Source organism: Eurytemora carolleeae, unplaced genomic scaffold (assembly GCF_000591075.1).
Source record: "Eurytemora carolleeae unplaced genomic scaffold, Eaff_2.0 scaffold956, whole genome shotgun sequence".
In the NCBI taxonomy this organism is placed as follows: domain Eukaryota; kingdom Metazoa; phylum Arthropoda; class Copepoda; order Calanoida; family Temoridae; genus Eurytemora; species Eurytemora carolleeae.
The window spans coordinates 40,437-64,096 of record NW_019396923.1 but is presented as its reverse complement, the minus strand read 5'-3'; the positions used below and the strand labels follow the sequence as shown (position 1 = coordinate 64,096).

At 33.1% G+C, this 23,660-nt stretch overlaps 2 protein-coding genes and 1 long non-coding RNA gene across 3 annotated transcripts; 2 read left to right on the top strand and 1 right to left on the bottom strand.

The window, feature by feature from the left end:
- Positions 1 to 10,201: 10,201 nt before the first annotated feature.
- On the bottom strand, positions 10,202 to 11,635 carry LOC111710161 (uncharacterized). The gene is made up of 3 exons (XR_002767010.1): positions 11,474 to 11,635; positions 11,375 to 11,417; positions 10,202 to 11,004 (listed from the first exon to the last, which is right to left on the bottom strand). It is a non-coding gene; the product is annotated as an uncharacterized LOC111710161 (long non-coding RNA).
- A 1,067-nt stretch (positions 11,636 to 12,702) lies between these two features.
- LOC111710165 (peptide methionine sulfoxide reductase MsrB-like) lies at positions 12,703 to 20,318 on the top strand. Its single transcript, XM_023484219.1, is given in 6 exon segments — positions 12,703 to 13,190; positions 15,808 to 15,922; positions 15,988 to 16,035; positions 16,316 to 16,564; positions 19,923 to 19,964; positions 19,966 to 20,318. Coding segments are annotated over 6 exon segments (729 nt in total). The 5' UTR covers positions 12,703 to 13,186; the 3' UTR covers positions 20,237 to 20,318.
- A 1,675-nt stretch (positions 20,319 to 21,993) lies between these two features.
- Positions 21,994 to 22,386, top strand: LOC111710164 (uncharacterized). Its single transcript, XM_023484218.1, has one exon. The coding sequence runs from the start codon at positions 21,994 to 21,996 to the stop codon at positions 22,384 to 22,386; it is 393 nt and encodes a 130-aa protein (XP_023339986.1).
- The last annotated feature ends 1,274 nt before the right edge of the window (positions 22,387 to 23,660 follow it).

The window sequence follows — 23,660 nt, the reverse complement described above, 5'->3', positions numbered from 1 at the left end:
CTTGGAATTTATACTTAAACCTTGTAGTTTTTCTTTAAGCCTTGGAGTTTTTCTTTAAACCTTGGAGTTTATCCTTAAACCTTGTAGTTTATCCTTAAATCTTGGAGTTTATCCTTTGAGACCTTGTTTATCCTTATACCTTTTTGTTTATCCTTAAACCTTGTAGTTTAGCCTTAAACTTTTCAGTTTATCCTTAGACCTCGTAGTTTATCCATAAACCTTGTAGTTTATTCTTATACCTTGTAGTTTATCCTCAAACCCATGAAGTTTATCCTTAAACCTTGGAGTTTATCCTTGAACCTTTGAGTTTATCCTCAAACCTTGGAATTTATCTTAAACCTTGTAGTTTATCCTTAAACCTTTGTTGTTTATCTTTAAACCTTTGAGTTTATCATCAAAACTTGGAGTTTATCATTAAACCTTGGAGTTTATCCTTAAACCTTGTAGTTTATTCTCAAACCTTAGAATTTATCTTCAAGACTTGGAGTTTATCATTGAACTTTGGAGTTTATCCTTAGACCTTGTAGTTTATCCTTAAACCTTGGAGTTCATCATCAAACCTTGAAGTGTATCATTAAACCTTAAAGTTTATTTTTAAACCTTATACATTATCTTTATACCTTGTAGTTTATCCTTAAACCTTGGAGTTTATCCTTAAACCTTGTAGTTTTTCTTTAAACCTTAGAGTTTATCCTTTAACCTTGTAGTTTATCCTTAAATCATGAAGTTTATCCTTAAACCATAAATGTTATCCATATACCTAGTAGTTTATCCTTACACCTTGTAGTTTATCCATAAACCTTAGAGTTTAGCCTGAAACCTTGTAGTTTATCGTCAAACTTTGGAGTTTATCCTTAAACCTTGTAGTTTATCGTCAAACTTTGGAGTTTATCCTTAAACCTTGTAGTTTATCCTATAACTTAGAAATCAATCCTTAACCATGGAGTTTATCTTGTAACCTTTTAGTTTATGTTTAAACCTTTTAGTTTATCTTTAAACCTTTTAGTTTATCTTTAAACCTTGGAGCTTATCCTTAAATCATGTAGTTCTTCCTAAAACTTTTTGTTTTAACTTGAAAAATTTGAATTTATTCACAAACCTAAAGTTTATCTTCAAACCGTGGAGCTTATTTATCCTTAAACCTTTGAGTTTATTATAAAACTTTGGATTTTATCTTCCAGTTTTACTCCAAGTTTAATGGATAAAATCCTTAACACTCGGAGTTTATCCTTAAACCTATTTTGACCCATAGACTGTACACTGAGCCTTAGATTACATTATCTTGACCTATAAGATTGTTTGCTAAACCATAAAGTTTATTCCCGTACCTGAAGTCAGAACTTTGAGTTGCAGGGATAACTTTAATTTTAAGGAACAAGCGTTAGTTCTCAAATTTAAAAGTGGACCGATTGATATTGAGTTCAAACATTCAAGAATAACGATACTCAACACAAAAGTTCTGACTTGTGAGCTAAAAAGTTTAGAATGGTGGATATCGACATCTTAATCTCCAGATTAAATAAAGTTTATTCCCCTCTTGTTATTAATCTCCAGATTAATTAACCGATTGGGGTTAAGGATATCCCATTTAAAAGTTTCCAGCTCTGATCAATTACATTTAACTCTTCATTAAATCATTTAAATCTAAATAAATCGTTTAGTTTGCTTGTGTGATGTTATCAGTTGGAGGGGGGCTATAATTATTATAATCGTTTGCATAATGATTAGATTAATATTAGATATGAGAAGATGAGAGATAATTTTCATTAGAATTAACTTTTAGTGCAGATTTATATCGTAGATCAACTAAAATCACAAGAAAATCGGGAATGGAGAAGTTGAATATATATTTCTAAAAATCAATTCATTTATGCAATTGTTGATTTTTAGAATAAAAACAAAACACGTATATATATACGCTATTAATTTACTGCTAAGGAGAAATAAAATCTGTTATCTTCTAACAGTCTAGCATAAATAAACAATATTTATCTATTATATTCTCAACTGAAATATGAATGAATCTACAATAGATATTTGTATTAGATACACACCATGAAAGATTAAGAAAGCAAAGATAGAAAGCCATTGCTTTCTTCTGTACGGAACCCTGGGCTTGGGTTCGGGTTCAGAGAGAAGAGAGTTCAGAACAAGAAGTGAATACCACCTACGCAAACCAAGCATAATAATAAGTCCTACTCAGTCTAGTGCCAGCTTGCCTTAGTGTATGTTTTGAAATTATGATAATTTAACTCTAGTCTAGTGTTAGTGTAGGAGAAGGTTTTGGGTTGGAACCGGTCCAAGGTTTGAGATTGGGCTTCAGTACTCCAGTCTCTCATCTCATATATACAATCAGCTGTGGTGATATAGAACTCGGATACAGAGGAACAGACAGGTTAGAGAATATAAATTATATTGATTTAGAGAAGGAAAAGAGGAAATTAGCAAAGATGTAATTTTTTCTTAAGATAATTGCGGTTTAAGTTCAAGTTCAAAACTAAACCTTGTCAATTCTAAACTAAACCTTGTCAACTCTAAACTAAACTTTGTCGATTCAAAACTAAACCTTGTCAACTCTAAACTAAACCTTGTCAATTCTAAACTAAACCTTGTCCACTCTAAACTAAACCTTGTCAACTCTAAACTAAACCTTGTCAACTCTACTAAACCTTGTTAATTCTAAACTAAACCTACTCAATTCTAGACTTAACCTTGTCAACTCTAAACTAAACATTGTCAACTCTAAACTAAATCTTGTCAACTCTAAACTAAACCTTGTCAACTCGAAACTAAACCTTGTCAATTCTAAACTAAACCTTGTCAATTATAAACTAAACCTTGTCAACTCTAAACTAAACATTGTCAACTCTAAACTAAACCTTGTCAACTCTTGTCAACTCCAAACTAAACATTGTCAACTCTAAACTAAACCTTGTCAACTCTAAACTTAACATTGTCAACTCTAAACTGAACCTTGTCAACTCTAAACTAAACCTTGTCAACTCTAAATTAAACTTTGTCAACTCTAAACTAAATCTTGTCAACTCTAAACTAAACCTTGTCAACTCTAAACTGAACCTTGTCAACTCTAAACTAAACCTTGTCAAACATTATCAACTTTAAAATAAACTCTTAAACTTAAACTTAATCAATTAACTTAAACCCGATTTTTTTTCTTTTTAACGGCTAATAAACTCTAATATTTCTCTTTTTCAATTATTGTAATTAATGTAACATGTATGCAATACATACTTATCGTTGCCAAAAAAAATCTGATTTTAAAAATCTGCTTGAATAAACTTGGGTAGCATTGTCTACCATATACATTCGATACAATCTACATACACGTGGAGTAGATTTAAATCTGATCCAATCCCTACTTCTCCGCCCATTCCTTGTCACGCCCACTTCCTACCCCTTGTCCCCCTCCTTCCCACCCCTTTTCCAGCTCCTTCCCACCCCTTCCCCCTCCCCCTTCCCACCCCCTTTCCCACGTTTACAAAAGTTAGAACTCTGTCCCTACAGTCCCCAAGATTTTATGGTTAAGATAGTTAGTTATGTGGGGGGGAGGGCAGGTGTTGAGGGGGGAGGGGGCCAGGTGCAGTTTCGAAGAATTATGAACTGATATCGAGACGGAATTTAACCCTTAATAGCTTTTAGTGTTCATAAAAAAGTTTTTAATTGTTATATCTAAGACCGATTTAAGAGAATTTGAGCCGCGGCATAAATTTGAGACGCGGCTCAAATATGGTTGCAGGAATTACTTAAAAGTGTATTCAATGTTTCAAGATTTAGGCTGGCGCTCAATTGAAACCGGTTTTTGGGTGACTTGAGAAGCGGCTTAAATTCATTAAATTCGGACACTGATAAGTGCTTGATTATGAACCAGATGACTATACAGCAATATTTAAGCGTATTTGAAGCGTAAGTTGTCTTCGAGTTCCAGAGTTTTCTGGTTCTCACATATTTGAACAATTTTCTTTGTTATTTGATCCATCTATAAGGATATAATAAACTTAATATAAATGAAATAAAACAGTAATTCATTTTATCATATTTCGTATCATAAATATCATATATTTTATCACATAACTAACCCTTATTAAATTTTGGAAGACATGCAAATAAAAATAAAATTTCTATTTTAATTTATAATTTAATTTAGTTATTTTAATCAACTTTGGCGTGGAAGCTTTAAGAAATCCTAATTTGTTTATTTCTACTGAATTATTGTTCTGTGCAGGAAAATGGCGAAATCGAGCAAAATGTTTTGCCAAACTTTGCTTTGCTCCGTGTAGTGTGGTGTCTCTGCTAATTGCAGATATCTTGGCAGCCATCCTCTCCTGTTTTGCATAAAGCTTGTTCAGCTCATTAAATATCTAGTTCAACCTTCTCCGAAACTTCTACAATATAGAGGGTTTACTGGAGATTATTAGAGGGATGTAAGAACCTTCTCCAATATAGAGGGTTTACGGGAGGGATGTAAGAACCTTCTTCAATAAAGAGGGTTTACTGGAGGGATATAGTAGAACCTTCTCCAGAAAGAGGGTTTACTGGAGGAATATGTAAAAGCCTTTTCCAATATAGCGGGTTTACTGGAGGGATATTGTAAAGCCTTTTCCAATATAGAGGGTTTACTGGAGGGATATGGTAAAACCTTTTCCAATATAGAGGGTTTACTGGAGGGATATGGTAAAGCCTTTTCCAATATAGAGGGTTTACTGGAGGGATATGGTAAAGCCTTTTCCAATATAGAGGGTTTACTGGAGGGATATGGTAAAGCCTTTTCCAATATAGAGGGTTTAATGGAGGTATATAGCAGAATCTTCTACTTTTATTAGGGTTTACTGGAGGGATATAATAGAACCTTCTCCAATATAGAGGGTTTACTAGAGGGATGTAGTAGAACCTTCTCCAATATAGAGGGTTTACTGGAGGGATATAGTAGAACCTTCTCCATATAGAGGGTTTACTAGAGGGATATGGTAAAGCCTTTTCCAAGATAGAGGGTTTACTGGAGGGATATGGTAAAGCCTTTTCCGATATAGATGGTTTAATGGAGGGATATAGTAAAACCTTCCTAATGCATAGGGTTTACTGGAAATATATCTAGTAGAATCTTATCTTATATAAAGGGTTTACATGAGAGATATTGTAGAACCTTCTCCGGTTTGCTATAGAGGGATATATAATCCTCCGGCAAGAGGAAAACCCCTCTAATTGGATCGAAATATTTTACTAGAATTCAAGACAAGATATCAATCTGTAGGAAATATGTCCAGACGGTTGTGAAGATTAAGGGTTGGGACGAAAAGGAAATTCCTGGGTTTCGGAGAAGCTTGAGTTAGGATCAGAAATATTTTTAACCCGTCGGCTAAGAACGAACATAGAGATTAGTTTCTACAGCTGGTATAACAAGATAAAGAGAAAAGAGGAAGTGATAAGACCGGGATCCAGGATGTGTAAATAAAAAAAATGAGGGATCGAGTTTAAAGTTTTGTTTACAGTTTACAGTTTACAGTTTACAGTTTACAGTTTACAGTTTACAGTTTACAGTTTACAGTTTACAGTTTACAGTTTATAATTTGATGTTTTCAATTTAAAACTTCGGTGTTATCAATTTAAAACTCCTGAAACTCAATTTCCCAACATTTCTAAATTTCTTTATTAAATTAAAGGCAGCGCGCCTTGACGCCAGAAAAAAAACGTAGAATTCAAGTTGAGACATTTTATAATATTTTTGTTACACCGTACGGCGTACATGCGGTATCATTTTCGCACATAAGAACAATAAAAGTTTTCCAGTTAAAACAGTTACAAATGTAAAATGCTACTCTTGGTTGTTTTCATAATATGGCCACCGTGTTTGTGTCTTAAAAAATTTATTTCATGAAATTGAAATTATACGGATTTTTACATGTCCGTCAGATTTAAGTTTTAAGGTTCCTTACCCTATTTTGGAATAGCTCATGAGACGTTCAGTATAGTTGAAAATTTCCATTTACTGATTTAAGGATTCATAACTCTGATTGGATCAGGCGCTAATGGACTTGGCATACAGGAGTGGTTCGATATTTAAAAAACATTTTTTGACATTAAGATAAATTCAGAACATAAAAATGAAAAGAAACCTTAATGCATTTGTGATAAAATAAAAGTGCTTGACAACACATAAAATGCATTATTGCGGAGTTTCATGAAAGTATGCAGTGCAGTGCATGTAGCAAATATTATATCAATCCTCATATTTGCTAAGCTGAGCATACCTTTATAAACATGAGCTACAGTAACATGATTAAAACATGAATTGTGTCATCATTAAAACATACGGGCTGAAGTCATACCTCGGTATTTGGTACAGATCAATTAATAGCTTGTTTGATAGCTACCCTTGTGTCCCTGTGTGGCATTTTGAGCTTGATTAATAGCTTGTTTGATAGCTACGTTTTGTCCCTGTGTGGCATTTAGAGCTTGATTAATAGTATAGGATCCGTATTGACATGGATAGCGAGCAAGATCGCGCCAAGTGGTAGTGGCGTTGATATTTCACGGGATTGAAGCCGTGTGTTCACATTGATAGTTAAGAGAATCTGAGCTGTACCTGGATAGATACGTTTCCAGAAATTATTATGGAGTAGGCGTTTACTAAATAAATAGTGCAAAATTCTTAATGCATAATGCTGGCCATTGAAGAATGTGGTGAATTAGTTGCACATTTTCACTAGGATTTAGGATTTCATGATTACCATAAAATCAACAGGTTTTATTGACAACTTTCATATCATGACATTTTAATAATTTGCTTGGAGGGGGGGGGGGCACCATATTAGGAGCATATTGCAGCTATACACTGAATACTGATACATAACCATAAAACTATGAAATAGGAAGACGACTTTTAGACTCAAGTAATGACTTTAAATAGTCCATTGAACATGAGATACAGCAGATGTGAAGTGTGAACAGACCAATTTTAGTTAATAAGTGATTATATGATAAGTTACGTGTAAAACTATGTGGTTTTTAACACCATATAATCCAATTAATTATGGCTTAAATGTCTTCTTTCTAAATTCCTGTAGTTTTCTGGTTCTCACTGCACATCCGGTACAAAAGGCGTTTCCTGATTTATAAATTAAGTTGAAGTGGGTCCTATAACTATTTATTTTAAAATTCAGTAATTCTAGTTTTTTGTCTCATAAATGAATTTTGAAGACGATATTCATATTCAACTTTTAAAACATTATCCATTGGTATTACAGACTAGCTAGCTCTACTAGGGCCACTAGGGAGGGGTGCAGAGCCGTCATGAGCCCCGCGTAATGAACTCCGGAGCCTCCTGATTCACAGAATGACATTCTATATTAATCTTTATTAATCTCCAAGTGTAGAGTATAGTTCTATATTAATCTCTATTAATCTACAAGTATGAACTCCGGAGCCTCCTGATTCGCAGAATGATAAAGCCAATTAAAACCTTCTCCGTGTCTCACGCTAAGTCTGCTGCGATTCTGTCTCCACGTTCAGCATTCTTATCTCCAATAAAACATATTTGGCTTTTACATCCACCATAAGCCTTTTTTCGAAAAATATTAACATGATACAAAATATTTTTAATAATACATAAACAATTTGTATTAAAAATTTTATTTAAATTGAAATTAAGACTTCAATTTGTTTTTCTAAATTTAACAAATTCCTAAACTTGTGAAGAACTATTGAAGCTTTATAAAAATATACATTATTTAATAGGTGTATCATGTACGAGTCCAACTATATGTGTACCAATTTACAAAACATGAAAGTTTTTGTGAAATACTTGAATCTGTGCTTTTCAAAATAGAAGTCTTAATCTTAATTAAAGTAAGCTTTCTTCACACATTTGAATCATTGAACACTTTTTTATCATATTGCAATTTTTCGAATAAAAAGGCTTTTGATGGATGTAAAAGCCAAACATGTTTTATTGGAGATCAGAATGGTGCAGGCGTGGAGACCTACCTACAACATATTTATATACCACAGATTTGACTGATCTGCATTTTTAATGTTTTTTAACTTCAAATTTTTAATTTATAATATTTGAGTTTTTTGTCGATTCGTTTGTAATTTTACAAATTATGCTTTAAATCCAATACAGATCCCAGCAATTAATTTTAACAGAAAACTAAGGGGGGGGGGTGCCGTATGCCCTCCCCTAGGTTTTCCGAAGACTGAGAGAAGGAAATTTTCGGAGAAGGATTACAGATTCTAGAATCTCATTGCTTAAACACATTTCGCAGATCATTTCCTTTACAATTCCACACCGGTAAAAATTACCTTCCCCACCCAACATTACAAAATACCCAAATCTATTTGTACACCTTAACAGGGGACATTCAAGGGGGGAGAGGGCGTGATTAAATAAGTTCTGATCTGTAGATTAAGAAAGCTTAATAATAAAATTTTACAGTACAGGGTATTATTGAAAACAAAGATATTTGACAAACCATGAGAAAATAGAACTCCGGGACATGGGGTCCAATACAATAGTAAACTATAAAGAGGGGTTCTCCTTTGTATATAAATATCAATAGTAAACCTACTGCTGAGAACCTATTAAGATTAATTATTTTTAAGTGTTTAAAGTTTAGAAGGATTAATAAAACATAAGATTTTATCTGAAATATCCATTTTCATAGTTTTCAATATTTCAGTTTTATCGGTAGACATCAAGTATTCATATTTACTAAGATTATAAAACTATATTTTTGCAAAACTTTCTTTTTGTGTTTTAAACAAAATCTTCATGTTTTAAACAATTGTTAAAAAAAAGTTTATTCGGTCTTGTATACTGGAAATTGCAGTTTACAGTTTACAGTTTACAGTTTACAGTTTACAGTTTACAGTTTACAGTTTACAGTTTACAGTTAACAGTTTACAGTTTACAGTTTACAGTTTACAGTTTACAGTTTACAGTTTACAGTTTACAGTTTACAGTTTACAGTTTACAGTTTACAGTTTACAGTTTACAGTTTACAGTTTACAGTTTACAGTTTACAGTTTACAGTTTACAGTTTACAGTTTACAGTTTACAGTTTACAGTTTACAGTTTACAGTTTACAGTTTACAGTTTACAGTTTACAGTTTACAGTTTACAGTTTACAGTTTACAGTTTACAGTTTACAGTTTACAGTTTACAGTTTACAGTTTACAGTTTACAGTTTACAGTTTACAGTTTACAGTTTACAGTTTACAGTTTACAGTTTACAGTTTACAGTTTACAGTTTACAGTTTACAGTTTACAGTTTACAGTTTACAGTTTACAGTTTACAGTTTACAGTTTACAGTTTACAGTTTACAGTTTACAGTTTACAGTTTACAGTTTACAGTTTACAGTTTACAGTTTACAGTTTACAGTTTACAGTTTACAGTTTACAGTTTACAGTTTACAGTTTACAGTTTACAGTTTACAGTTTACAGTTTACAGTTTACAGTTTACAGTTTACAGTTTACAGTTTACAGTTTACAGTTTACAGTTTACAGTTTACAGTTTACAGTTTACAGTTTACAGTTTACAGTTTACAGTTTACAGTTTACAGTTTACAGTTTACAGTTTACAGTTTACAGTTTACAGTTTACAGTTTACAGTTTACAGTTTACAGTTTACAGTTTACAGTTTACAGTTTACAGTTTACAGTTTACAGTTTACAGTTTACAGTTTACAGTTTACAGTTTACAGTTTACAGTTTACAGTTTACAGTTTACAGTTTACAGTTTACAGTTTACAGTTTACAGTTTACAGNGATTCTTCAATCTCATTGCTTAAACACATTTCGCAGATCATTTCCTTTACAATTCCACACCGGTAAAAATTACCTTCCCCACCCAACATTACAAAATACCCAAATCTATTTGTACACCTTAACAGGGGACATTCGCCCCCCCCCTGAATTTGGAATTTTTTGTTCCTATTTTCAGAATAGCTTCTCAATAGCATGCTTAAGGGAAAGAAACCCTAGTGCAAAACAGGAAATATATCTGTCTTAGTAAACTGTAATGTGTGAAAAGTTAAAAATCTAATTTTTTAATCTTTAGTCATTAATTTTGACTCTTTTTGAGTCTTTAAAGTCAAAAATAATTTTCCCCTGCGGCGCGATTTTTTGTTCCTAATTATGAATTTTTTGTTCCTAAAAAATCTTGCCCCCCCCCCTCACTTAAATCCTGTATTCGCCCCTGCACCTTAAAAGACAATATCAAATCCAAAGGTTACAATTTACCTTAAGATCTCATATTTTAATGGTTCCAGGTCATAATTAAAGTATATTCTTTGTGGGAGACCAGCTGTACAATGTACATATTCTTGTTGACAGATAACAGCAACACACCAGACAAATTTGAATAAAAGACCCGTTGAGATTCTGGTGGGGGATATTTATTTCCCCAGACTCTTATATCCCAGTCGGTCGTAGCAATACACATAACAGAATTGTCCCGTCTCAAGAAAATCGATAACAAAGGCTTTATTTATTAAATAACATAAATTATAGATCATGGTTACATGTACAATGTTATAATAAATGTTAATAATAAAATAAATCTTACGATTTAATAGGGGATGGTAGGGGAACTTATTGTTGATCGGTATTGAAATGCTTTTTTTTAAACTTCTGAAAAAGTTACATTTTTAATATTTAATGAAATTCACTGATGCTTTATATGAAACTATTCTTGCTTAACTTTAATGATTTCACAATAAACGAAAAATGTTTTGGCTCCATGAGGCGGAGTACAAAGTAATTGCGGGCTGAAATTATTTGGTATGGTTTTGTCTCCGATAGGAGGTTTTAAGTTGAAGACGACATTATTCAGAGGTCTTAAAGTTAATGGTTAACAATTCTATGTAATGATGATGACAACAGCAAGATAATGTGCAGAAGCGTAAATAGATGCGTAGAGATGAGTCCTTTGATATTGATTCACCAATGCGTAACATCCTTATAGTAAACAGGCCAGGCAATGAGCCTTTAGACCGCAAATTATTAATGTCATTAGTGTAAATTGTTTAGAGCAGTTTGACGATTTTTATCTGCATTTACTTATTTCCTCGTTGTAAAATATAAATATCACCATAATTCTGATTTATTCCAATTAATTCATTGTTCATTAAATATTGAAACCATTTACCGAATTTGTTTTTATCTACACCCCNCCTCCACCAAATCAAGAATATATGTTTTGTTATTATAGATAAAGCTTGTTCAAATAGTTCCTATATAATATTTCCTTGTATTGTAAAAGTCTATGGACTAAGCTGTACACAATGAGAATTAAAACAAGACTTTCGCACTCAGGGTTTGATTTAAAGATTAAGCCAAAAGTTTTGATTTTTCACCTTATTTTCTCGTCTGACAAACAGTGAACGTATTCTGCAAAATCTAAGCACAAAATAAATGAATTAATCATTTAAACGTTTGTTTTTATCCTGACTTACCCTTGAAATTAGATATTAAAACATTCTCAGGAATGTTTTTCAAATATTTGCTGGAACCCGTCCAAGCTTTCATCTTTCTCCTCGTCATGTTTGTAGTCTCTCCTTAGTCCAGCAGTTCATTACCAGGTCTCAGATACGCAGTTTATCCTAGCGTATACTTACAGTGAGTCTCAATATATTTTATATTCATAACAAATTGCCCTATTTGTCATTTTTGAAATAGTCAATAATGTGAATAACAAATTGACAATTCTTAATTTGCTCATCTTAACATTTTCTGTTGTCTGTTTTTTTCCAAGATTTCAGTTTTCCACCAAAATATTCATTTAATTATCATCAATTGAAAAGAATGAATTTGCCAGAACGTCTTTAATATTACAAATTAGGAGTTATGTTTAATACAATATGATGTGAATTATCCTGTATAATGCAGTGTTCAATATTCAATACTCTGTGCACTGTGTTCAGTGTTCAGTGTTCAGTGTTCAGCGTTCAGTGTTCAGTGTTCAGTGTTCAGTGTTCAATGTTTAGTGGTCAGTGTTCAGTGTTCAGCACGTTTCAGTGTTCAGTGTTTATTTTGTTCAGTGGTCAGTGTTCAATGTTTAGTGTTCAGTTTTCAGTGTTCAGTGTTCATTGTTCAGTGGTCAGTGTTCAATGTTTAGTGTTCAGTTTTCAGTGTTCAGTATTCAGTTTTCAGTGTTCAGTGTTCAGTGTTCAGTGTTTAATGTTCAGTGTTCAGTGTTCAATGTTCAGTGTTTGCTGTGCAGTATATTAAATTTCCTTTAAAGAAACATGATATGGGAAAAATTTAAGTAAAATTTGCAAACCTATGCATATAGGTCTGAAAAGAGAAGGATTGGAATGTAGGGACTCAAATAGATATTTAAAGTTTTAAAGTGTTTAAAGATTGCCCCAATGATTTCAAAAAGTTGTCTGTGTGGATTTTTTTAAAGAGTTCATGAAATTTCTTTATCTTAATCCCTTAACAAAATATATGAACATTTTATTGAATGAAATACAACCAAATCTTGTAAATATAGAGTGAATGCAGATAGAATGCAGCTGAGCATATCGAGTATTTAAACCAGAATAAAACAGAAATAGGAAGAACTAATTTATTTTAAAGAGAGAGAGAGAGAAGCGCTGTTTCAGGAAACTAAAAAGACTTCTAGGTATCGGATCCGCTAGTATTAGACTGTTATACTGTATAGGCTGGTACTAGTTACTAGTATGTATAAGTCTACAGCAGAATACAGTAGTTATCAACCACCTGTATACAGTAGACTACGGTAGACTGTATAAACAGTAGTTATTAACCACCTGTATACAGTAGACTACAGTAGACTGTATATACACTACAGTAGTTATTAACCAGCTGTATTATTGTATACAGTAGACTGTATATACAGTAGTTACTACCCACGGCCACCGGTATACAGTAGACTACAGTAGACCGTATATACAGTAGACTGTATATAGTATACAATATATACAGCAGACAAACCTGTTATACAGTAGACTACAGTAGACTATAGAAGACTGTATATATTGTATACTATATAGTATTCAATATATACAGCAGACAAACCTGTTATACAGTAGACTACAGTAGACTACAGTAGACTACAGTAGACTACAGTAGACTATAGAAGACTGTATATAAGTTTTAAACTTCAAGCAGATATAAAACAAGTTTATCCGATCAGAGTGAACATGGGTGAGACAATTTTTAACTTAATTCAAAAACACTTGAATGACTTAATAGGCTAAATTTCAAAATTTTCTTCATAGGATATCAATTTTTATAATATAATCTTGAGCTTCATCAGATTCAATAGATCCAAACCTTAAAAATAAATCTACATAAGTTGTCTTGTTTTTTGGTTCTGTTTTTAGCTAATTAAGGGGTGTACTTGGAACAGTACCTTGCAAGTATATTGAGAAGGGAGGTAGATTATCAGAATTAAAAACTTAAGAAAAGAGAAAGTGCTTCAGATTGCAAGGAAAACTAAAGATATAAAACTTAGATAAAACAATTTAGATCAGACTTAAGCAAATAGATCAAATAAATATTCTTGAACTCAAAACATTCTTGTACTCAAAACATTCTTGTACTTTTAAACCATTCTTGTTCTCTAAAAACATTTTATCCTTAAAAACATTCTTGTGAAAAATCATTCTAATCCATTAAACATTCTTGTTCTCCAAACATTCTTGTCATGTAAAAACATTTTGTTTTGAAAAAAAATCATTCTAATCCTTTAAACATTCTTGTTCTCTAAATATTCTTGTTCTCTTTAAACATTCATGTTCTCTAAACATTCTTATCCTCTAAACATTCTTATCCTCTAAATATTCTTGTTCTATTTAAACATTCATGTTCTCTAAACATTCTTGTTCTCTAAAAACATAAAAAAAATATTCTTATTTCCTTTACATTTTACTCCTAATTTAATTAACATTTAACCCTTAATTTAACCCCTTATACTAGCTGTGTTGTACTCTAACAATTAACAAAGATTATTCACCTGCAGCAATGACTTCTTTTCTCGTTCTCGTTCTCGTTTTCTCGTGCGTGGATTATAAAAGATATCTATAGATAGTTATACTTCTCCTAAATATATATACAATATTAACCCTTGGCAGGGGAGTCCACCACATAGTAGATCTACTTCTCCTATATATATATATATAATCTTAATTTCTTGAAAATCATCGAGGAAAACTGGAACATATCCCAATTAAAGCACATTCCTAGAAAATTAAAATTTTTCAATTTTTTTCTCCTTTTTTACATCTCTATTTTTTTTGCTAGTGGGATAGAGAAAACTGCTTGAATCATTTGATTAAATGAAAAAGTTTTTAAAAATATTAACCAAGATAATGCCAAGAAATATCATTTAGTTAAAAATCATGTTTCTCTAAATAAAATTTATAAGTTTTTCATATCAACCAGATTTTTGTGCACATTTTATTTCTATAATTGTGACCAGACTTTGTTTGCTGTAAATGCTATAGTGTCATTCTTGCATAATATCCGATAGCTAGTATAGATAGATAGATAGATAGATAGATAGATAGATAGATAGATAGATAGATAGAAGGAAGGAAGGATAGATAGATAGATAGATAGATTGATAGATAGATAAATAGATAGATTGATAGATATATATATAATAGTTGAAATAGGATTTAAAGTGGATAGTCTAGTTGAATAGTATCTCACAGTAAGGTGACATAATCTTAATCTTTTATTTACTCGTTTTCTTATCCTTCCTATCAAACTTCCACACCAACCCCCTCCCCCATTGCACCCTACCTCAATATAGTCAATATTGGCAACCCCCCTCCCCTCAGGAGTTTTGATCATAAACACAAATAGAGAGTATGTGCTTTGCTATCCCAAAGCAAAAGTTGAAGTATAAAATTAATTTTAAAAATTTGAATGAGAAATTTTATTTTAAGGGTTTTTCTGAAACTGCTTAACAATAAAAAGTATCTCATTCAGTTCCTTCAGTTTGCAAATTTGATTTGTGGAATAACAAAATTCTCAATCTGTTATATCTGCATAATTCTTGAAATATTACATTGGAACACCACAGATTCAAGAATATAGATGAAATATTAGATTAAATTAGAATAATAAATTCAGAATTCAAATCTCCAGGACGTTTTGTCAAGGATGGGACAAAGAAGGATTTATTATTCGAGGGATTCAGGTTTTAACTCCGGGTCTGACAAAAACCAGGGTATACGGATATATGGGGAAACTTGGAAACGAACGGTTTTTAATTTTCATTTTTTATCAATGCAGCATTTTTTGTGAAATAATCAAAAATCAAAAAAAACATAAGAAAGGAACAGAGTATTTACCACAAGCTTTAATTTTCTAATTCCTATCTATCCCTATATCTGTAAACCCTCAATATTCTAAACTAAGAAATTATTATAGAATATTAGAGTTTGTGGCAACCTCATTTCTATTTTCACTTTTAAAACCAAGAAATATTGTTCACACTTAGTTGAACGATGCTATGTTAAGAATAGAAGCCGAGAGAAGGAAACCGTCTAAAGAACGCTAAAACCGGAAACGGAGCAAACGTTTACAAAGTTTTACAATTGTTGCTAAATCTAATCTTGCAAGTTGATAAGGGCTCTTGTAGACGGGACCTTTTACAGGGGGGGGGGGCTGAAACCCCCCCCCCCTCTAGAAAATTTAACAATTCTTAAATTTCATCTTTAACCGTCAGTTGCTTACTATTTGATTTATGTGATTGGAAAAATAACAAGAATTTCTCTAAATATTGATTATTACTTTAACTGTATTTCTCTAGGTCTAAGAATGCCTGGTAAGGATGATTCTCCGAGTCTAGTATTTGACAAGGCAGAGCTAAGGGAGAGGTTGACCCCAACTCAATACCAGGTCACGCAGGAACATCATACAGAAAAGTAAGCAAGATTTTTTCAAAAAATTATCTTTTAAATTTAACGGTTTCAAAAATTAATTTTTTTAGACAGTTTACGAATGAATATTACAAGCACAAAGAGGTTGGAATATACAGGTTAAAACATTTTTATTTAATTATTTTATTTTCACCCTTCATCTTATCGTACTTTTCTTCAATTTTTTATAATTTTTCTCTTTGATCTCTTTAGTTTATTATCACTAAGAAAACAAACTCTTTTTTGCACTTCTTTTTTATTGCTTTAAAAGATAACACAACTGAATTTTATACATTGGTCTCCAAAAACAAGTGTAACAAAGAACAGATTTTCATTGATTTTTTTTCTGTTGATTTTTAAGATCTATAGTTTCATTGATTTAACAATTTTTTTTTATAGTTGCGTGGTTTGTTTCGCTGATCATTTCTCCAGCAGCACCAAATACGACTCCGGTAGTGGGTGGCCGTCTTTCTGGGACGTATTGGACAAATCTAATATCCGGAGTAGGAGCGATGCATCAGCAGGTAAACAAACCCTCTCTTCTCTCACAGTCATCCAACATTTTAAAGCTCTCACACAAAAAGCAATAAGAATTTTGTCAATTACTTCTTTAAAAAAAGTCTCAAACTTATGCTTTACAATTGTTAAATTTATATGACTAAGACCAAAAAAAATAAAAGTTAGTTTTTGTGATAAAATCAAAAAGCCAAGGCGACACTTTAAAGTCTACCCTGTTTTGAAAAATGAGGCACCTTTTACTTGATGTCTGGATTTCTGTGAGCTCTATCCTACATCAAACAAAGAGGTATTAGGGTCAGGAACTGCAGTTCGTGGGATAAATATAAACTCAGTTGAAAACATTTTCTTCTTAGTTTAGAACAAACTTTGTTGTTCTTGTTTCAAACCTACTCTAGTTCCAAACCTACTCATATTCCAAACCTACTCTAGTTCCAAACCTTCTCTAGTTCCAAACTTACTCATATTCCAAACCTACTCTAGTTCCAAACCTACTCTAGTTCATAAACCTACTCTAGTTCCAAACCTACTCTAGTTCTAAACCTACTCATATTCCAAACCTACTCTAGTTCCAAACCTACTGTAGTTCTAAACCTACTCATTCCACACCTGCTCTTGTTCCACATCTACTCTAGTTCTAAACCTACTCTAGTTCCAAACATACTCTAGTTCCAAACCTACTCTATTTCCAAACCTACTCTAGTTCCTAACCAACTCTAGTTCTAAACCTACTCTAGTTCTAAACCTACTCTAGTTCTAAACCTACTCATATTCACTCATGTTCCTAACCTACTCTAGTTCCAAACCTACTCATATTTCAAACCTACTCTAGTTCCAAACCTACTCATATTCCAAACCTACTCTAGTTCCAAACCTTCTCTAGTTCCAAACCTACTCATATTCCAAACCTACTCTAGTTCCAAACCTACTCATATTCCAAACCTACTCTAGTTCCAAACCTACTCTAGTTCCAAACCTACTCTAGTTCATAAACTTACTCTAGTTCCAAACCTACTCTAGTTCCAAACCTACTCATATTCCAACCCTACTCTAGTTCCAAACCTACTCATATTCCAAACCTGCTCTTGTTCCAAATCTACTCTAGTTCATAAACCTACTCTAGTTCCAATCCTATGCTAGTTCTAAACCTACTCATATTCCGAACCTACTCTGGTTCCAAACCTACTCTAGTTCCAAACCTACTCTAGTTCTAAACCTACTCATATTCCAAACCTGCTCTTGTTCCAAATCTACTCTAGTTCTAAACCTACTCTAGTTCTAAACCTACTCTAGTTCCAAACCTACTCTAGTTCCAAACCTACTATAGTTCCAAACCTACGCTAGTTCTAAACCTACTCTAGGTCCAAACCTGCTGTAGTTCCAAACCTACTCTAGTTCCAAACCTACTCTATTTCTAAACCTGCCCTTGTTTCGAATCTGCTCTAATTCCAAACCTGTTCTAGTTAAAAACCTACTCTAGTTCCAAAGCTACTCTAGTTCCAACCCTACTCATATTCCAAACCTACTCTAGTTCCAAGCCTACTCTAGCTACAAACCAAATCTTGTTGCAAACCTAATCTTGTTCCAAACCTACTCTTGTTCCAAACCTACTCTTGTTCCAAACCTACTCTTGTTCCAAACCTACTCTTGTTCCAAACCTACTCTTGTTCAAAACATACTCTTGTTCCAAACCTTCTCTTGTTCCAAACCTTCTCTTGTTCCAAACCTACTCTTGTTCAAAACATACTCTTGTTCCAAACCTTCTCTTGTTCCAAACCTTCTCTTGTTCCAAACCTACTCAAGTTCCAAATTTACTTTTGTTTTAAACCAAATCTAGATCCAACCCAAACCTACTGTTGTTCCAAACTTGTTCTTGTTCCAAGTCTACTCTAGTTTCAATCCTACTTTTGTTCCAAACCTATTTTAGTTCCAAACCTACTTTTGTTCCAAACCTACTTTTGTTCCAAACCGACTCTTGTTCCAAACTTACTATTGTTTCAACCCTACTCTAGTTCTAAACCTACTATTGTTCCAAACCTACTCTAGTTCCAAACCTAATCTTGTTCAAAACCTACTCTTGTTCCAAATCTACTCTAGTTCTAAACCTACTCTAGTTCTAAACCTACTATTGTTCCAACCCTACTCTTGTTCCAAATCTACTCTAGTTCTAAACCTACTCTAGTTCCAAACCTACTCTAGTTCCAAACCTACTTTTGTTCCAAACCTACTCTTGTTACAAACCGACTCTTGTTCCAAACTTACTTTTGTTCCAAACCTACTCTAGTTCCAAACCTACTTTAGTTCCAAACCTACTCTAGTTCCAAACCTACTCTTGTTCCAAACCTACTTTAGTTCCAAACCTACTCTAGTTCCAAACCAACTCTAGTTTCAAACCCACTCTAGTTCCAAACCTAATCTTGTTTGCAACCTACTCTTGTTTCAAATCTAGTCTAGTTCCCTAAACCTACTCTAGTTCTAAACCTACTCTATTTCTAAACCTACTCTATTTCTAAACCTACTCTTGTTCCAAACCTACTATAGTTCCAAACCTTCTCTAGTTCAAAACCTACTCTAGTTCCAAACCTACTCTAGTTCCAAACCTACTCTAGTTCCAAACCTACTCTAGTTCCAAACCTACTCTAGTTCCAAACCTTATCTTGATTGCAATCTACTATTGTTTCAAATCTAGTCTAATTCCAAACCTACTCTAGTTCCAACCCTACTCTTATTTAACACCTTATCGTGTTCTAAACCTATTCTAGTTGCACACCTACTGAAGTTCAAAATTTACTCCTATTTTAAACCTACTCTAGTTCCAAACCTACTCGTGTTTCAATTTACTATTCTTCCAAACATACTCTGGTTCCAAACCTACTCTAGTTCTATACTTACTCTAGTTTAAAGCCTACTCTTATAGTTCCAAGTCTACTCTGGTTCCAAGCCTACTCTAGTTCCAAGCCTACTCTAGTTCCAAGCCTACTTTAGTTCCAAACCTACTCTTGTTCATTACAAACTTTTCTTTTCTTAATCATTCTGTTTCATTTCAGTAGGAATTCTCTTTTGATCATTCTATCCTTAACCTTCTCTCAATTCTCCTTTTATTCATTCTTTACATTCTCTCAATCCTCCTTTTATTCATCCTTTACCTTTTCTCAATCATTCTTTTATTATCCTTTGATTTATTTCATAATTATTTATTTTATTTTACCAAACCTTCTCATATCAAATCATTCTCCTCTTCAACCCCTTCTACAGTCCTCCATCCTAAACCTTGTACTAATCATATTTTTCTTCATCACAATATTTGCTCGAATATACAGTATACTTTTTGAAGGATGAGATAAAATGCATCAAAATGTTTCAGAAAATGATAGATTTCTATAGAATGGAATAATTCATGAGGAATATTTTAGAAAAAAGTAAATATGTAAGATTGGGAAGGAATGGAGGCTTGGAGTAAAATGATATAGAAAATCAAATATTTGTAAAGAATGGTAAAAAGAATAGTTCAAAAAAACTTTATTTTAATTGTTGCGTGTTGCTTTGGTTAGAACTGAAATATCCTGTCTGAAATGCGGATCCCATCTTGGTCATGTGTTTAAGGACGGACCGAAACCTACAGGACTCAGATACTGTGTCAACTCCGCCTCCTTAAGTTTCAGAGCAGATCCATCCGCCGGGGCGGAGACAACTCAGGAACTGATTTCTCACCCAGCGACCCTGGGCGGATGTGGCGGAGTGGACGGGGTTTGCCAGAGAATCAGTAAAGTCAGTTTGAAACCCGTCCAAACTCCGATAAAATAATCTCTGCCAAAATAAAATAATAAAATCCTAAAATAAATTTTGATTTGGCCCATCCATCCCTACCAATTCTAACAAGTTGAAACACTAAATCTTTATCAAATCTAAAAAATTACTTGAAACGCTGCTTCATACTTTGATTCAATGGGGAAGGGAGAGTTATAAATCATAATCTCAATTTAGTGTCGTCTCTAGTCAACCCTATTTTATGTATTAATTTCCTTCCAAGGATCTGTAAGAATCATGAATGTAAATAACAAGTACTATTTTACTTCGAGATACAATATCTAGATTATCCTGCTTTGGGATTTTACACGATTTAATAAGTTTATCTTTGTAATTATAATAGTGCCAAGCTCCTTACATACCACATGACATCAATTCTTTTAATTTAGAATCTCATATTTTCCATGTAAAAAAGTACATCACACTAAACCACTACTTTATATATATTCTCTTTGCATTCCTGCATCACCAACATTTAAACCAAAACAGTACAATACAATTACCCCCCCCCCNCCCCAATTCTTTATGCAGTATCCGCCGTCTAGCCAAGAAATATCTAAATTGGGAAGCTACATCGACTACTGCAGTACGTTACACCCACACGTGCAGTACAATGGAATTGAGTCTATGCAAAAAGTTATATTTTTTAATTCCCATTTCTTTGCAACCCAGCTTTGAATTCTGTTAGATCAACAATCTAAATTTAAAAAATTGAAGGTTTATACCATCGGGTTCTGAAGATATTGGGATTTGAAAATTTGTGGCAAAGACTCAATTCCTTTTTTGTAGTAAAATCGTTTACTGATATATATTTCTTAATCTACCATATGTAAGACTAGTGATGGCCATAGATTTTGATCCATTTATAAGAATTTTCTTGGCTTGAAAAGGCTTTACAATAATCTGAAAAGTAAAAAATAATGCAAAAGTGTATGTTTTAAAAGTTTATTGTATAACACTTTTTTAAACGAACGTTGAATCTTCCGTCAAAGTCAGATTTAGCACAATGTAAAAAATATCAAACTTTTAAAGAATAATAAGTTAAATTAAGCTAAACTTTGCAAGTGTTTTAGAAGACCCTTTAACGCTTAAAATGTTAAGTGTTATAAAATGGATCAAATATTTAAAAGCCAAGCACTATGTGAAAATTTTACTCGTATTTGAACCAATTACAATTCCATTCTACCCCTTTATAGGTTTGATGTATCTATATAACTTAATGTATTATGTATGTGTATGTCCTAGTTATGTAAAACTATTTATAAACAAATCGGTTTATAGTTTTAGTAAACAAATGATCTGTAAATTCGACATTTCAATTTGTTCTTTAAAACATTTTTTTTCTTTACATTAATGAATATTATATTCAAATTCAATTCTTGTACTATTATAGTAGGTTCCAAGCTTTCTGATGTTGTACTGTAATATTTTAAATGTATCTATGTGATTGTGATCGAAAAAAATATGATTGGTATATTTTAAAAACAAATTTACACCCATATTAATATATTTATGTACTTTTCCTATTTATCGCAATAAATCATGATATTCTGATTTATTCTGAAATAATTTAGCAGAAATTATGCAGTTATGGCTGTTGTGATAAAAAGAAAGCTTGAGTATAAACGAGGAGTCTGGAAAAATATACTTTATGAGACCTTTTTATCAGAGACACCCCCGACACACCAACATGTTTATCAGAGACACCCCCGACACACCAACATGATTATCAGAGACACCCACGACACACCAACATGTTTATCAGAGACACCCTCCGACACATCAACATGTTCATAAGAATCACCTTCCGACATACCAACATGTTTATCAGAGACACCCTCCGACACACCAACATGTTTATTAGAGACACCCTCCGACACACCAACAAGTTTATCAGAGACACCCTCCGACACACCAACAAGTTTATCAGAGACACCCTCCGACACACCAACATGTTTATCAGAGACACCCTCCGCCACACCAACATGTTTATCGGAGACACCCTCCGACACACCAACATGTTCATCAGAGACACCCTCCGACACACCAACATGTTTATCGGAGACACCCTCCGACACGTCAACATGTTTATCGGAGATCCCTTTTCATTGGATTCCAGTGGAGTTCTCTATAGAAAAGCGGTCTAATATAGAATATTTAGATCCCATGAATTTTGGCATATCCCTTGAATATCTGGGTTTGAGATATCCATTGAATATCTGGGTTTGGGATATCCCTTGAATATCTGGGTTTGGGATATCCCTTGAATATCTGGTTTGGGATATCCCTTGAATATTTGGGCTTGGGATATCCCTTGAATATCTGGGTTTGGGATATCCCTTGAATATCTGGGTTTGGGATATCCCTTGAATATCTGGGCTTGGAATATCCCTTGAATATCTGGGTTTGGGATATCCCTTGAATATCTGGGTTTGGGATATCCCTTGAATATGTGGGTTTGGGATATCCCTTGAATATCTGGGTTTGGGATATCCCTTGAGTATCTGAGCTTGGGATATCCCTTGAATATCTGGGTTTGGGATATCCCTTGAGTATCTGGGTTTTGAATATCCCGTGAATATCTGGGTTTGGGATAGATCCCTTGAATATCTGGGATTGGGATATCCTTTGAATATCTGGGGTTCTCCGATTAAAACCGTTGGGACTCAAATAAGATTATGGGGCTCGAAGTTGAAAGTAGTTGAGTAAAGATTGTTGGGTTCTCTAATAAAAAGGCGATGTCCTCCAACCAAAATGTCACTCCTGTATGCCGAGTACATTAGTGCCTGATCCAATCAGGGTTCAGTCAGTTGTCTATTTTGAACCAATAGAAATAGTATGGCGGTAACATCTATCTTTCTATCTATATCATTATCCAATCGATCAGAGTTATGAATCCTTCAATCGGCGCTTTTAGTAAATGAAAATATTTACTTTAACTGAAACTATAGTGATGTGGAGGTCTACAATGAAAATAAAGTATTTCTCTCAATCAATAAGAAAGATTTGAAGAAAAAGAATAAATGTCGTCTTTGTCCTTTCTTTTACTTCATAAATGTCGCTTAAAGGATTTTGTAACTTGAAATAGTTACAACTAATCTATATATAAATTTAGTTTGTCTTGGTGTTTGTTTGTCTGTTTGTATCCAATAAACGTCAAAACGGCTGAACCGATTAGGACTAAATTTTGTGTGGGACATTACTTGACCCCAGGGAAGGTTTAAGCATGATCAAAATTTCAAAAATTTTGAAAATGCGCAAAAAAACATTACGAAATCCGCAAACTTTATTTCTTTTTTTATACTGTAGAGAAGATGCTTAAGGTTAAAGCCGCTCACAGATAGCCACAATTAAAAGTTGAAATAGAAGATGAGCATTGGGCGCGAAGTGACCTAAAAGCCTATTACAGTTAAAATAAAAA

Coding starts and splice junctions, on each gene's coding strand:
- LOC111710164 (XM_023484218.1), top strand. CDS start 21,994: ATGTTTATCAGAGACACCCTCCGACACATCAACATGTTCATAAGAATC.